General features: G+C 33.7%; 1 protein-coding gene across 4 annotated transcripts; it reads right to left on the bottom strand.

Annotated features, from left to right (window-relative positions):
• Positions 1 to 1,622: 1,622 nt before the first annotated feature.
• On the bottom strand, positions 1,623 to 3,927 carry MDO1 (telomere-capping, CST complex subunit). 4 transcript variants are annotated; one of them, XM_039033180.2, is made up of 4 exons: positions 3,796 to 3,927; positions 2,949 to 3,072; positions 2,013 to 2,166; positions 1,623 to 1,930 (listed from the first exon to the last, which is right to left on the bottom strand). In XM_039033180.2, exons 2-4 carry the CDS (start codon positions 3,053 to 3,055, stop codon positions 1,811 to 1,813), a joined length of 381 nt encoding a protein of 126 aa, XP_038889108.1. In that variant the 5' UTR covers positions 3,056 to 3,072; positions 3,796 to 3,927; the 3' UTR covers positions 1,623 to 1,810. The 4 variants fall into 4 exon arrangements, with proteins under 4 accessions (XP_038889108.1, XP_038889106.1, XP_038889105.1 ...); XM_039033178.2 differs by having other exon boundaries at positions 2,949 to 3,093; positions 3,796 to 3,921; XM_039033177.2 differs by having other exon boundaries at positions 3,443 to 3,798.
• Positions 3,928 to 13,204: the final 9,277 nt, after the last annotated feature.

The raw sequence follows: 13,204 nt of genomic DNA, 5'->3' as shown, positions 1-13,204 counted from the left end.
AATCCTCAAGCTAAGGTTAAGCAAAAACTGCACAAAAATTGAAAGCGAGCGGAGGATAAAGAGAGAGAGAATAAAAAGCCAAAATAATAATAATAAAGTTGGAGGGAGTTCATTAAAGAGAGAGAAAGGACATTCAATGCAAAATGTTTTAACATATGATGTGGGTCTCACGTAATCAAAGAATTGTAATCAAATTATTAACTATTTGGGAGGGAATGAGATTAGAGAGTTGGGCGTAATAAAAAAAAAATATGGAATCCATACTTGAATCATTGCAGAGTTTAGTAAACACCACCAAATCCCACAATTCTTGATTCTTATTCCCTAATTATGATTACATGTAGGTAAACGTGCCTTAAATTATTACAAATTTAAAAGTACAAGACCATATTACAATATAAAATTCAACAACTAAAATGATACTTTTAGGAAAGTTCAAGATCAAAAGTCTTTTTTAACCTATCTCAAGCGCAATAAATAGTATCCTCAACATCTTTTGAAATGCAATCACCCATCACTTAAAATGGTAGAACTTCACTAGACAGATAAGAGTTGATAACAAGTCTTTATAATGTGAATAAAGAAACCAATTTGAGACAGAGGCACCAATATATGAACTAAAAATCTCATCCAACTGATGATGGGACTAAATATAAATGATGGAATGGTGTACCATAAACTTCCACATTACATCAATACAGACCACTTTCAGTCACTTCAACTGTTCTTTCTTTTTCTAGCTAGTGACCTCAACTGTTCTTCCTACATCGATTATTGTTTTGTCAAATACAAGGTGAATTGGAGGGTCCTGATTTGAATCCTCTTAATGTAAAAGAAAAGCAAATCAGTGAAACTGGATCATGATGAACTTCACAAAACTGGAAAAGGATGGACCCTACCCTCTACGAAATTCTAATACCTATAGTCACACCGTGAGGTGGCTTTTTCTACCAACCAAGTGGCCAACTCAATAATGGTTCAGAATGTTCAACGCGTATCTTTGATTCTTTGATACCCTTTTTCGCCTTTTCTTTGATTAGTCACGTGTGAATTCTTGTTCACAAGCCAAAAATGAAAGCATTTACACTAAGATAATGTCCCCTACTCTTGACTGTTTGACATTTCTAGACACGCAAAGGGTGGGTAATGGGGCCTCTCTTACCAATTCTTAAAAGACATTTAATGTACTAAGAATCGATAACCAGAATAGGGTCATTAAATAAGATAGTTTGTTAGTACACGGTGTTTGATTTTTAAGTATGTTGCGTGTACTCACAACACTAGACACGGTTTTATATGTGTCATTGTAAATGTGGTTAAGAAACACAATTATAGACCTGGTAAATCATGTTTAAGAAACAACACTGTGTGACCCGTTTTGCTGCTGGTTTTGTGAATATTTTTGGTCATTTTTCTCGACTCTCTGTCATGTTGGAAGATAAATGGACGTTGGGTGTCCGATGTTATTATTACAGATCTTTCGTTCCCGTTGCTCCCAAATAAAGAAACATGATTACAGTCTGGGTAAATGTTATTATGGGTTTTTCTTACCACTTTTTAACCATCCTATTTTAACTACTATTTTATGAAACAATTCTATATGTGCAGAAAAGCTCCCATCCTGACAGCAAAATATTCATTCAACACATGATATTAATGAAAAAGTAGTTTACCTACTGAGATTTTCTTTACAGAAAGTAAAGTAAAAGAGTCATTCCTACTTTTGACATTTCAAAGATAACATAACAATTAGCTAGATTACCTTTGTCGGTGAAACATGTGAGAGATTCACCTCAAGGAGAAAAGTGAACTAATTTGTCCTCTTGTTCAAGTGATCAGCTTGAAATTGTCTTAACAGCTGCAGGGACTGATGATAAAGGTTGAGGTCAATTCCATCAACATTCCTGCCAACACGTGCCCGCAGAGTTGCCTGAAAATAAAGCATCATTTAAGGCTCTTGTGTGTGAACATGAGACAAAGAGAAAGGTGGTCCTAATTAAATGGTATTTCACCTCATTATCTGACTGAACAAGTAGTTCACCAATAAATTGATATATGGAACCAATGCGAATGCTAAGTTCTCTCAGATGCTGTGTGTCGATCTTCAAGTTAACATTTCCATCAACAATTATGGCAATGGCTGTCTCTACAGAATACTCCACTAACCTGTCTCAAAGAACAGATAGTAATTATTTTCATCGTCACAGAATGAGTTAAGGAAAAGGAAACAGTTCAAAGATTCAAAAGTAGTCATCTATCTCATAGCAATAAATAAAATTAAAAAAAAAAACAGTTGCATATATGTAAAGAACTATTTGAATATTAAGATTAACTTCCATTATTAGAAGTCATCAATGGGTAATCTGTTGTCATATCAAGTTAGAGAAGAATCATATGATGTTAGCACCATCAGATTACGTTTCAAAGTTTATTCCAGATTCAATTAAATGTCTGGTTTCTTGAAAAATGCATATAAGACAATGAACATTCACAATAACCAAGGAAATCGATCCCTTCCACATCCGATAAGATTGCAACAGCCAAGAAATTCAACATTGAATGCTAGTAAGAAAATAAACCTAAAGGATATAATTATGCTGCCCATAGTGAAAACATTGCATACATATCAAATCCCAATCTACGAAAACTCTACCGATCTTTTCGATATGATATAGTTATCTGCAATAAAATAATTAATAGGCTGCAATGAAATAGTCTTTGGTGGTTTTTAGTTTTAAGAAGATAGCGAACATCTAGAGGATAAAATGTAAGTGGACCATTCCATTGCTAAGAAAATAAAGGCAGCCCAAATTTCAAACAGACAGTTATAGAAGACAAATTCAAGCAAAATCTACCAAGAGAATCAATGCACCAATCAAGTTCAAGCCCAAATTCTTAGGCTCATACTTAAAGTTGTACAAAGCATACAAGAAATAGGTAAACTTTACTTTCCGGTAACTCTAAGTGAAGCCCCATCCTTGAAGAACTCAGAAGATGGCTTCATCAGGTCTTTCAGTGAAACCAACGCCCCTGATTTTATTGCAGCTGAAGCCATCCAGTAAAATCCTCTTTCTAATTCTCACAAAAAGCACTCTGATCACTCCAACAAGTCAAATCCCATATGAAAGATATGTAAATCTTAGATAGTAATCAATCAATTCTTTAAAATGAAGATAAAATGATAGAGTAACTATTAAACCAGTCCTCCAAAGTTAAAATTCATCCTTCAACCATTATTCTTTACTATAACATGTCACATGCTGCCATGTTACAGAGTTTCATATCTGAATTCAATGCTTTTGAATCCAACCCCTGTCTTCTAAATTGAATTATTCAGTCAAGCTGCAATTGTCAAATCCCCATAAGAGGATTCTACTTCCCATTCCAAGCATAACAAAAAAAATTCCCCCAACCTAACTCATCTACATATATAATGAATTACCTTTTTCACCAAAATTCCAAATCCTTAATATACTCAAACTAGGAAGCGATCCCTGATGCATTCCCACCAAGGAAACAAATTCTGCGAATTTCTACAGTTTCAAAAGATTAATGACTACGGTACGGCTCACAAAAAGTGAAAACCCTAAAGATTCCAGAGGGGACAAATACATGAATTCTACGAATCAATCATGAGTTCAACAATGAATTGAAATGCGAGAAAAGTTGAAAGGGAAATCCCACTGAGGGCAATCTTAAACGATCAAAATACATTCAGATTCTTGAAGCACCATAACTCTCAAAAACACAGGAGTAAAAGGATTTCAAACGAGAGAGAGAACACTGATTATTCACCTTAAAGTGGAATCTGACACCCTTTTGGCTATAAAAGCTTTGAATCACTCCTCTTACAGTGGTGAAGTGGGTACATGGGCTGCTGATGCCGAGCCCCGTGTCATAACCATTTCGACCGGTTTTGATAATGATTTACAAGTCGTAGGTTAATTATTTAGGTCCGTTTTGATAATTATTTTGTTTTCTAAATTGAAGTTTATGAATACTATTTATACCTCAAAATTCTTTCTTATCTACTTTTCACTAATAATTTAAAAAATCAAATCAAATTTTGAGAATTGTTAGGTGAAATTTTAATTTTAAAAAATAAGAGGGAACCAACCTTTGGTCGGAGAATTCCACATTGGAAAATTTTGATTTGTAAGCCTCCATTTTGTACTCTAATCTTGGGCTTTGGGTTTGGGCTCCAAGGGTACCTATGTTTTGGAGGGAGTGAGGAGATAGACTAATATGGGTTCGATAGACGTCTTATTTTTTTTAATAATTAAAATCGAAAAAACTTAGTCCTCCGCACGTGCTTTTTCCATCTCTTGCGGAGTTCCATGTTGAAGGCCGCAGTTCAGAATACAACTCATTTTTTCACCTTCTTCTATTCTCCAATTGAAAGCTCCCCTCTCGTTCTCTTTCACTTTTCATTTTTCGAGCAGTCCGTCTACAAGGGTGTGTGTTCCGGTTGGTAACGGTGTATTTTTTATCGGATTTTCATTTTTGGGTTGTTTTATCCTGGGGACGATGTGACAGTATTTCTGACCTACTTGCATATTTGGGCAGAGCCGCGAAACGTCTTAAAAAGAGTGAGCTCCGCGACTCAACCTATAATGAGCTTTTGTTTTGCAGGTTTTGTTCTTTGCTCAACCGCCGTGACCTGACCGTTTGCTGCTGCCTTGTTCGTCGTCTGAGGGTCTTTCCGTTTCCAATAATTTTAAGGTGTCTTCCCGCCACATCACTAATAGCCCTCACTAGTAACAATGACGTTATAACATCTGACCTCAATTGTCCATTCCGGTTCGAAGGAATGAACTTCAAATGGTGGAAGCAAAAGATGTTGTTCTTTCTCAACGTCAAGAAAGTTGCCGACACTTGTACCAGAGATAAGCTGATCATCCCTCTAGAAGAACCAACTGAACAATATATAAAAGAAGCTGCTGACTAGGAGGAGAAAGACTTTCTTTGTAAGAACTTTATTTTAAATGGTTTGACTGATGATTTGTATGACTACTACAGTACAATGAAGACAACGAAGAAGGTATGGGATGCCCTGCAAAAGAAGTACGACACCGAGGAGGCTGGGTCGAAGAAATATGTTGTTAGCCGTTATCTCAAGTTCTAGATGACGGATGAAAAATTCGTGGAGGCCAGTCTCATGAACTCCAGAAGATAGCTCACGAGATAATTACTGAAGATATGCCTCGAACGATTCCAATTTGTTGTTATTATTGATAAATTGCCCCATTTGTGAAAGGAATTTAAGAATACTTTGAGGCATATGACCAAGGAGTTCTCTTTGGAGAATCTTATCACCCAGCTAAGGATTGAGGAGGAAGCCCAGAAGCAGGACCAAAGGGAGGAGGTGAACGCCGTATCTAGGAAACCTGCCTCTGCAATGGTAAAACCTGACCAAAAATCAAAGGGGACAAAGAGAAAATGTCAGAACCGTGACTCCAGCAACCAGAACCAACAGAAAAAAAAAAAAAAAAAAAGCACCCTTCAGGAGAAACAGTATAGATCCTCTGCTTTAATTATAATAAATTTGGGCACATGGCTAGGAACTATAGGAATAGGCGTTGTCCTGCTGGTCAGGCGAACCTGGCAGAAGAATCGTTAGTCGCCATGGTCACAGAAGTAAATGTGATCGGTGGTTGTGAAGGGTGGTGGCTAGACACTGGCGCTACACGCCATGTCTGTCACGACCTTAGTCTCTTTAAAACTTATACTGAAACTAAGAATAAGAATATTTTGTTGGGGGATCACCACTCCACGAAAGTTGCTGGAACCAGTGAGGTGGAATTAAAGTTTACCTCTGGGAAGACCCTTACATTGAAGGACGTCCTGCACACTCCAGAGATAAGAAAGAATTTGGTCTCAGGCTATCTCCTCAACAAAGTCGGGTTTACTCAATCTATAAGGGCTACCTATATACCTTTACCAAAAATAATGTATTCGTAGGGAAAGGGTATGCAACTGAGGGAGTGTTCAAATTAAATTTAGGCTTTAATAAAATGAATTCTTTTGTGTATATACTGTGTTCTATGAATGTTTGGCATGCTAGACTCTGTCATGTGAATCAGAATTTAGTTAGTAACATGATTAGGCTGGAAATGATACCTAAGTTATCCACGAATGAATTTGATAAATGCGAGTATTGTAGTCAAGCTAAATTACTAAAACTCCACATAAATCTGTACTTAGGATTTCTAAGCCTCTAGATTTAATTCATTCTGATTTATGTGAATTTGATGGCATCTTGACTAGGAACAATAAAAGGTGTTTCATTACGTTTATTGATGACTGCTCTGATTTTACTTTTGTATATTTGCTGAAAAACAAAAGCGATGCTTTTGATGCCTTCAAACTTTTTGTTTCTGAAGTAGAGAATCAGTTTAATAAAAAGGTTAAAAGACTTCGTAGTGATAGGGGAACTGAGTACGACTTGGGAAGTTTTAATGAGTTCTTTAACTCACATAGAATAATACAGGAAAAGACCGCACCTTATTCTCCTGAAATGAACGGAAAAGCCGAAAGGAAAAATAGAACTTTAGCTGAGCTAGTAGACTTAGTTCAGGAGCCATGTCTTATTGGTGGGGTGAAGTCATCCTTACTGTGTATTATGTCCTAAATAGAATCCCAAAGTCTAAAAACAAAACTTCACTTTACGAAATTCTCAAGAATAAGAAACCAAACTTGTTTTACTTTAGAACATAGGGTTGTTAGCCTTTGTAAGGATTCCAGACCCAAAAAGGAGAAAGTTGGCTAGTAGAGTTTACGAGTGCATCTTTATAGGTTATGCCTTAAATAGTAAAGCCTATAGGTTCTATGATCTAGTGAACCAAGTGATCATTAAGTCAAATGATGCCGACTTCTTTGAAGATAAATTTCCTTTTAAATCAATGAATAGTGGGGGCTCGGGATCAAGTGGTCTAACCTCAGTTAGAAATCCTAACCTTAGAGAGGAAACCGACCCAGAACCTAGAAGAAGCAAAAGAGCTAGAACCGCCAAAGATTTCGAGAATGACTTTCTGACTTATAATGTAGAAGAAGATCCTAAAGATCTGAAAGCTGCCCTGTCCTCAGTAGATGCCAACCTATGGAAAGAAGCCATAAATGATGAGATGGACTCACCTGAGTCAAATAGGACTTGGCACTTAGTAGATCTATCCCCAGGTTGCAAGGAAATCGGGTGCAAATGGATCTTAAAGAGGAAACTTAGACCTGATGGGAATGTTGACAAATTTAAAGCAAGGTTAGTGACAAAGGGCTTTAGACAAAGAGAAAATGTATATTTCTTTGATACCTTCTCTCCTGTCACTAGAATTACCTCTATCTGTGTCCTATTTTCGCTCACTACCCTTTATAACAGCGTAGTACATCAGATGGATGTAAAGACCGTTTTCCTAAATGGTGAACTTGAAGAAGAGATTTACATGGAACAACCTGAGGGTTTTGTAATCCATGGTCAAGAAAATAAGGTGTGTAAATTAGACAATCTCTCTATGAACTAAAATAAGCTCCTAAGCAATGACATGAAAAAATTGACGACCTTATCCTATCTAAAGGTTTCAAGGTTAATGAAAGTGACAAATGCATCTACTATAAGTTTGAAAATAATCTCTGCACTATCTTGTGTCTATATGTAGATGATTTGTTGATCTTTGGGTCAAATTTGCATGTTATGAATGATGTGAAATCAATATTAAGTGCAAACTTCGATATGAAAGACTTAGAAGAAGCTAGTGTAATCTTAGGCATAAAAGTGAATAGGTTTGAAAAAGGAATTTCTTTGGATCAATCTCACTATATAGAAAAGATTCTAAAGAAATATAATTACTTTGATTGTAAACCACCTTGCACTCCTTATGATCTTTGTGTTAAGTTGTTCAAGAACACTAGTGACAGTGTTAATCAATCTGAGTATGCGAGCATCATAGGCAGTCTTAGATACGTTGTTGACTACACTAGACCTGACATAGCTTATGCTGTAGGATTACTTTGAAAGTTTACAAGCAGACCTAGTAAAGAGCATTGGAATGTTATAAAAAGGATAATGAGGTACTTGAAGAAAACCCAAAACCTAGGATTACATTATCAAAAGTTTCCCACTGTCCTGGAAGGATTCATCGATGCTGATTGAAACTCTCTTTCGAATGATTCAAAGGCTACAAGTGGCTATATCTTTAATATAGCAGGCAGAGCTATCTCTTGGAAGTTCAAGAAACAGACTATTTTAGCCCAATCTAAGATGGAGTTAGAAATGATAACACTAGTGATAGCTAGTGAAGAAGCATGCTAGCTTAGAAGTCTGCTATCAGAGATTCCCTTATGGAAGAAACTGGTACCAACCATATTGATCTATTGCGATAGTACTGCAACAATCGCAAAAGTTCAGAACCGTTACTACAACGGAAAGAGATGACAAATACGTCATGAGCACAGTACCATTAGAGAGTTTCTCACTACTAAATTCTTTAATGGTACAATTAGAGTGGATCATATACGGACTGATGAAAATTTGACAGATTCTTTGATGAAAGGACTGCCAAAGATAAGGTTTTTAGAACCCCAGAAGGAATGGGACTCATGCTTATAGAAAGATGAATCATAGTGAGGAAAATCCAACCTGTAGATTGGAGATCCTAAGAAACAGGTTCAACGGGTAATAACTGATCACAAAGTTCCATTCCTATGACTTAGAGTCTGAGCATGAAGCGTAAGAAAAGTTCAACTTAGTTCTTAATGAGATCTATACTTGATGACAAGTGGGGTACCTAGCTACAGGAGTACTCTTGATAGACTCACCTATGTGAATATGGAAGTGAGGGTCACTTCATATGGAGTTTTTAGACAAACTCTCTAGAGCGTTCACTAAACCAGGATACACGTGCTAGGCCTTAGAGCATGGGCTTTCGTACTACACCCTAATGACACTTTGTGTGAAATGCTATTAGAGATAGAGTTTAAAACCAAGGGTTACTCTAGTATATTATGAATCATCTACACTACGCAAAGGTTCAAGTCGTAAGACACCTTTGCTTATGCACAGCGTGTATAGACTTAAACTGCTCGATGAAAAACTTTTTTCTCTTCTTTTTTATTTAAATTTTCAAATGAGGGATTTTTGGGTGAAAATTTAATTTTCAAAAATAAGAGGGAACCAACCTTTGGTTGGAGAATCCCACATTGAAAATTTTTGATTTGGAAGTCTCCCTTTTGTACTCCAACCTTGGGCTTTGGGTTTGGGCCCTAAGGGGTACCTATGTTTTGGAGAGAGTGGGGAAATAGACCAATGTGGGTTTAATGGATGTCCCATACGCGCCCTACCGTCCGGTCGGGCGGGGCAAGGCAAGTGCGTGATTATTTTTAATAATATTTTTATTTTATTTTATTTTTAATAATTAAAACCGAAAAAACATGGTTCTCGCGCCCTCGCATGTTCTGTGGCTGCCCGCCTTTTTCTCATGCGGTAGTTCCACGCTGAAGCCTATAAAAGGTGTGGCCTTCAGCAGTTCAGGATGACTCATTTTTTCACCTGCTTCCATTCTCCAATTGAAAGCTTTCATTTCTTTCTCTTCCATTTTCCATTTTTCGAGCAGTTTGTCTGAAAGGGTGTGTGTTCCGGTCGGTAATGGTGCATTTTCTATTAGATTTTCTTTTTTGGGCTGTTTTATCCTGTGGACAACGTGGTAGTATTCTTGACATGCTTGCACACTTGGGCAGGGTCGCGAAACGTCTTAAAGAGAGCGAGCTCCGTGACTCAGCCTATAACGAGCTTTTGTTTTGCAGGTTTTATTCTTTGCTCGACCATTGTGACCTGACCATTTGTTGCTGACTTGTTCGTCGTCAAGGGTCTTGCCGTTTCCAACAAGAACAAACAAAAGTAGCTTTCAAAAAGTTGTTTTTGTTTTTGAAATTTGACTAAGAATTCAACCATTATACTTAAGAAAGATGCAAACAATGGTAACAAATGTGGATGGTATAGGCTTAATTTTAAAAAACAAAAACAAAAAACAAAATGGTTACCATGACCTTAGTTTTTTATTTTTTGTTTTTGAAAATTAATCCTACTTCGTCCACATTTCTTATAATTATTTACATATTCTTAATTACAATAATTGAATCCTTAGCCAAATTCCAAAAACAAAAACAGTTTTTTGAAAGCTATTTTTTTAATCTTCAAAATTTGGACTGGTTTTTTAAATCATCGGTGGAAAGTAGATAACAAAGAATGAAATTTGGAGGTGTAAGTAGTGTCCATAGGCTTAATTCTCAAAAACAAAAACAAAAAATAAAATAGTTACCAAATGAGGTCTTAAGTTTTACGTTTTTATTTTTGAAAATTAAGCACGTTTCTCTAACCTCCAAATTTCTCCATGTGTTATCTACTTTTTACTCATGGTTTAAAAAATCAAGCCAAATTTTGAAAATTAAAAAAAAATAATTTTTAAAAACGCATTATTTGGCTAAGAATTCAGTCATTGTACTTAAGAAATATGCAAATCATTGTAAGAAATTGAGAGAAAATAAACTTAATTTTCAAAAACAAAAACAAAAAAAACTCAAATGGTTACAAAACAAAACCTTCCTTTTTTATTTTTAGTTGTTGTAAATAAAACATATTTCCTCCCTATTTTTTATAATGATTTGTATATTTTACAATAGTTGAATTCTTAGCTAAATTCAAAAAGCAAAAACAAATTTTTAAAAGCTACTTTCTTTTTTAGTTTTCAAAATTTGGGTTGTTTTTTAAATTATTGGTAAAAGATAGACAATAAATAAAAAATTTAAAGATTTATTGTGTCTAGCTTAATTTTCAAAAACAAAAATGAAACACGAATAGGTTACTAAACGACGCTTATTTTTTTTTTTAATAATATTTTTTTACGATAAAGGTCAAGTTGTTAAAAGTTTTAAGGTGTAAAGACCAAACATAGTACACTAATAATTTATTACAAATTAGAATTAACAAACTTTTTTTCTTTAGCGGTCACTAAATAAAATAAATCTATAAATATATGTATATTAACATAACAATTTAGAAAATTGAGAAGGAATAATATTCAATATTGAGGTTAGAGATTCAATTTTTCAATTGTTAAAAAATTAATAATAAACAAATAGATTTTCCAACGATTTTAGCCACGAGGAAAAGTTTAAGTGAAACAGAAGGGAAATAAATACTACCTCTAAACTTGAATTTTATCCAATCAAACCATAGATTGAGATAAGTGTTTCAATTTTTATCATTTGGTTTAATTATAGTGATAAGTATCCCTTAAATCTCCCCAAATTATCTAATTTTTTACACTGTCCTAATGGCCACTGAAAGGCCCACCTGCTATTTTAAGGCCCAGTAAAACCTAGTAATGGGCTTGGTTCAACTTTTTCCTTAAAAAAACAATTTTTTTATGGCGAAGAATAGCAAAATTTAAAGATTCATTTTTAAAAAATAGTAAAAAAAATTTAAAATTATAAAAATAGCAAATTTATTTTTCGATTTATTAATTATTAATTATCAAAAGACAAAAATACCGATTAGACAATAAAAATCCATTAATCTAAAAATATCAAATAAAAAGATTCAGTAGGTATTAGAGTAGATTTGGTAATTATAAATAAACTAATATTTTTAAATCTTCCAATTCAAAAAATCTAAATTTCAAAAGGATCATATTAAACATTGAAAATTTCAATACTTTAAAACATTAAACTTGAATTTTCTAAAAACCTATAGCATAAACATACAAACAAATCAAAAACAAATATCTTGTATTTAAAATGAGTAAACCACAAAAGTACATGTACTATACAAAAAAAAAAAAAAAATACCGAACAACAAATTTCAATATAATTATCTAAAATAATTATTAGTTCCCTTAATCTTAAGTACCACAAAAACCATCATACTAAAAAACAAATATATTGTATTCGAAAAAAATCGAGCAACCAATTTTAACATCATCTACACAAATACCTTGTATTTGATTTAAAATCTTCTAATATATTTTGAAATCGTTAATTGATTAGATAATTAAAAAATCATAAAAATAATATTAGATTATTTTTTAGAAGGTAGATATGAATGAGAAAAAATATTTAAAAATTTACAATTTAAATACATAGGACAAATCTGATGATTAGTTTAAAATTAGAAAAAAAAAGATCTAAAATGTAGGGAAAATCGGTTATAATATTTAAATTTGAATCAGGAAAATATAGTTACAGTGTATACTGTTAAGGGCATTTTGGGATTATTGAAAGAGGAGAAGGAGAGCATGTGCAGAGGAGGGTATTTGCCATAAATCTGAATAACTTCAGTTTTTGACATTCTTCTAAAACAAACCTCAAACTTTGCTATACCGTCCAATTTCCCTTTCTTAAATTTAAAAAACTCAGAAATATATCATAAATATCTAGAGTCATTATTTCCATAATTAATTTATTTTTAGAGAAATTAATTTTCCATGATATGTGATCATTAATGTGACCACTTTTTAGGTAAGAAATTTGCGATAGTGATTGGGGGGTATATTTAGAATCTATAATTGCAGGGATGTCTTTAATATATGAAGATTTGCAAATATGTCGAAATTTTTAGCTTTGTTTTGGGTTTCTTTCAAATATAGAACAAAAAACTAAAATATCTACAAATATAATAAAATGCCACTGTCTATTAATGATAGACATTGACAGAATACTATCATCTATCATTGATATACACTCATAAATGTCTATCACTAATAAATTGTGACATTTTACTATATTTAAAAATATTTTCAGTAGATTTTCTATTTAAAAAAATTTCCCTTTATTTTTTTGTTTTATTATGTATTCCAATTTTACCATTTTAACAACCGCTTTTATTCCCATTTTTCTATTTTTTTCCCATAGTCTCATCCCCTATCTTTATACTCTTTTTGCATTCGCGCCCTTGATTTCAAACATACTTTAAACCAAAATTTGAATGTAATTCTTTTGTTAAAAAAATCCTCAAACAAACGATGTTTTGCTTTTGGTTTTTGAGGATTAAATTTATTTCCTCCTCATTTCTTACATCGATTTGAATCTTTCGTACAATGGTTGAATTATTAGCCAAATTTCAAAACAAAAAACAGAACAGATGATAGAGGAAGGACACCTGAAGCTTTTGAAGGAAAAGGTTAGCATGTATTTCAAATTATATTATCTGTCAAAGGAA

Source organism: Benincasa hispida, chromosome 6 (assembly GCF_027475165.1).
Source record: "Benincasa hispida cultivar pf3 chromosome 6, pf3_genome.v1.1, whole genome shotgun sequence".
In the NCBI taxonomy this organism is placed as follows: domain Eukaryota; kingdom Viridiplantae; phylum Streptophyta; class Magnoliopsida; order Cucurbitales; family Cucurbitaceae; genus Benincasa; species Benincasa hispida.
The sequence above is the reverse complement of the archived record's forward strand: the minus strand, read 5'-3'. Positions and strand labels throughout refer to the sequence as shown.

Coding starts and splice junctions, on each gene's coding strand:
- MDO1 (XM_039033177.2), bottom strand. CDS start 3,503: ATGCATCAGGGATCGCTTCCTAGTTTGAGTATATTAAGGATTTGGAAT. Junction 3,073..3,442: donor TTGGAATTTTGGTGAAAAAG/GTAATTCATTAT, acceptor TGTGAGAATTAG/AAAGAGGATTTTACTGGATG. Junction 2,167..2,948: donor TCACTTAGAGTTACCGGAAA/GTAAAGTTTACC, acceptor TCTTTGAGACAG/GTTAGTGGAGTATTCTGTAG.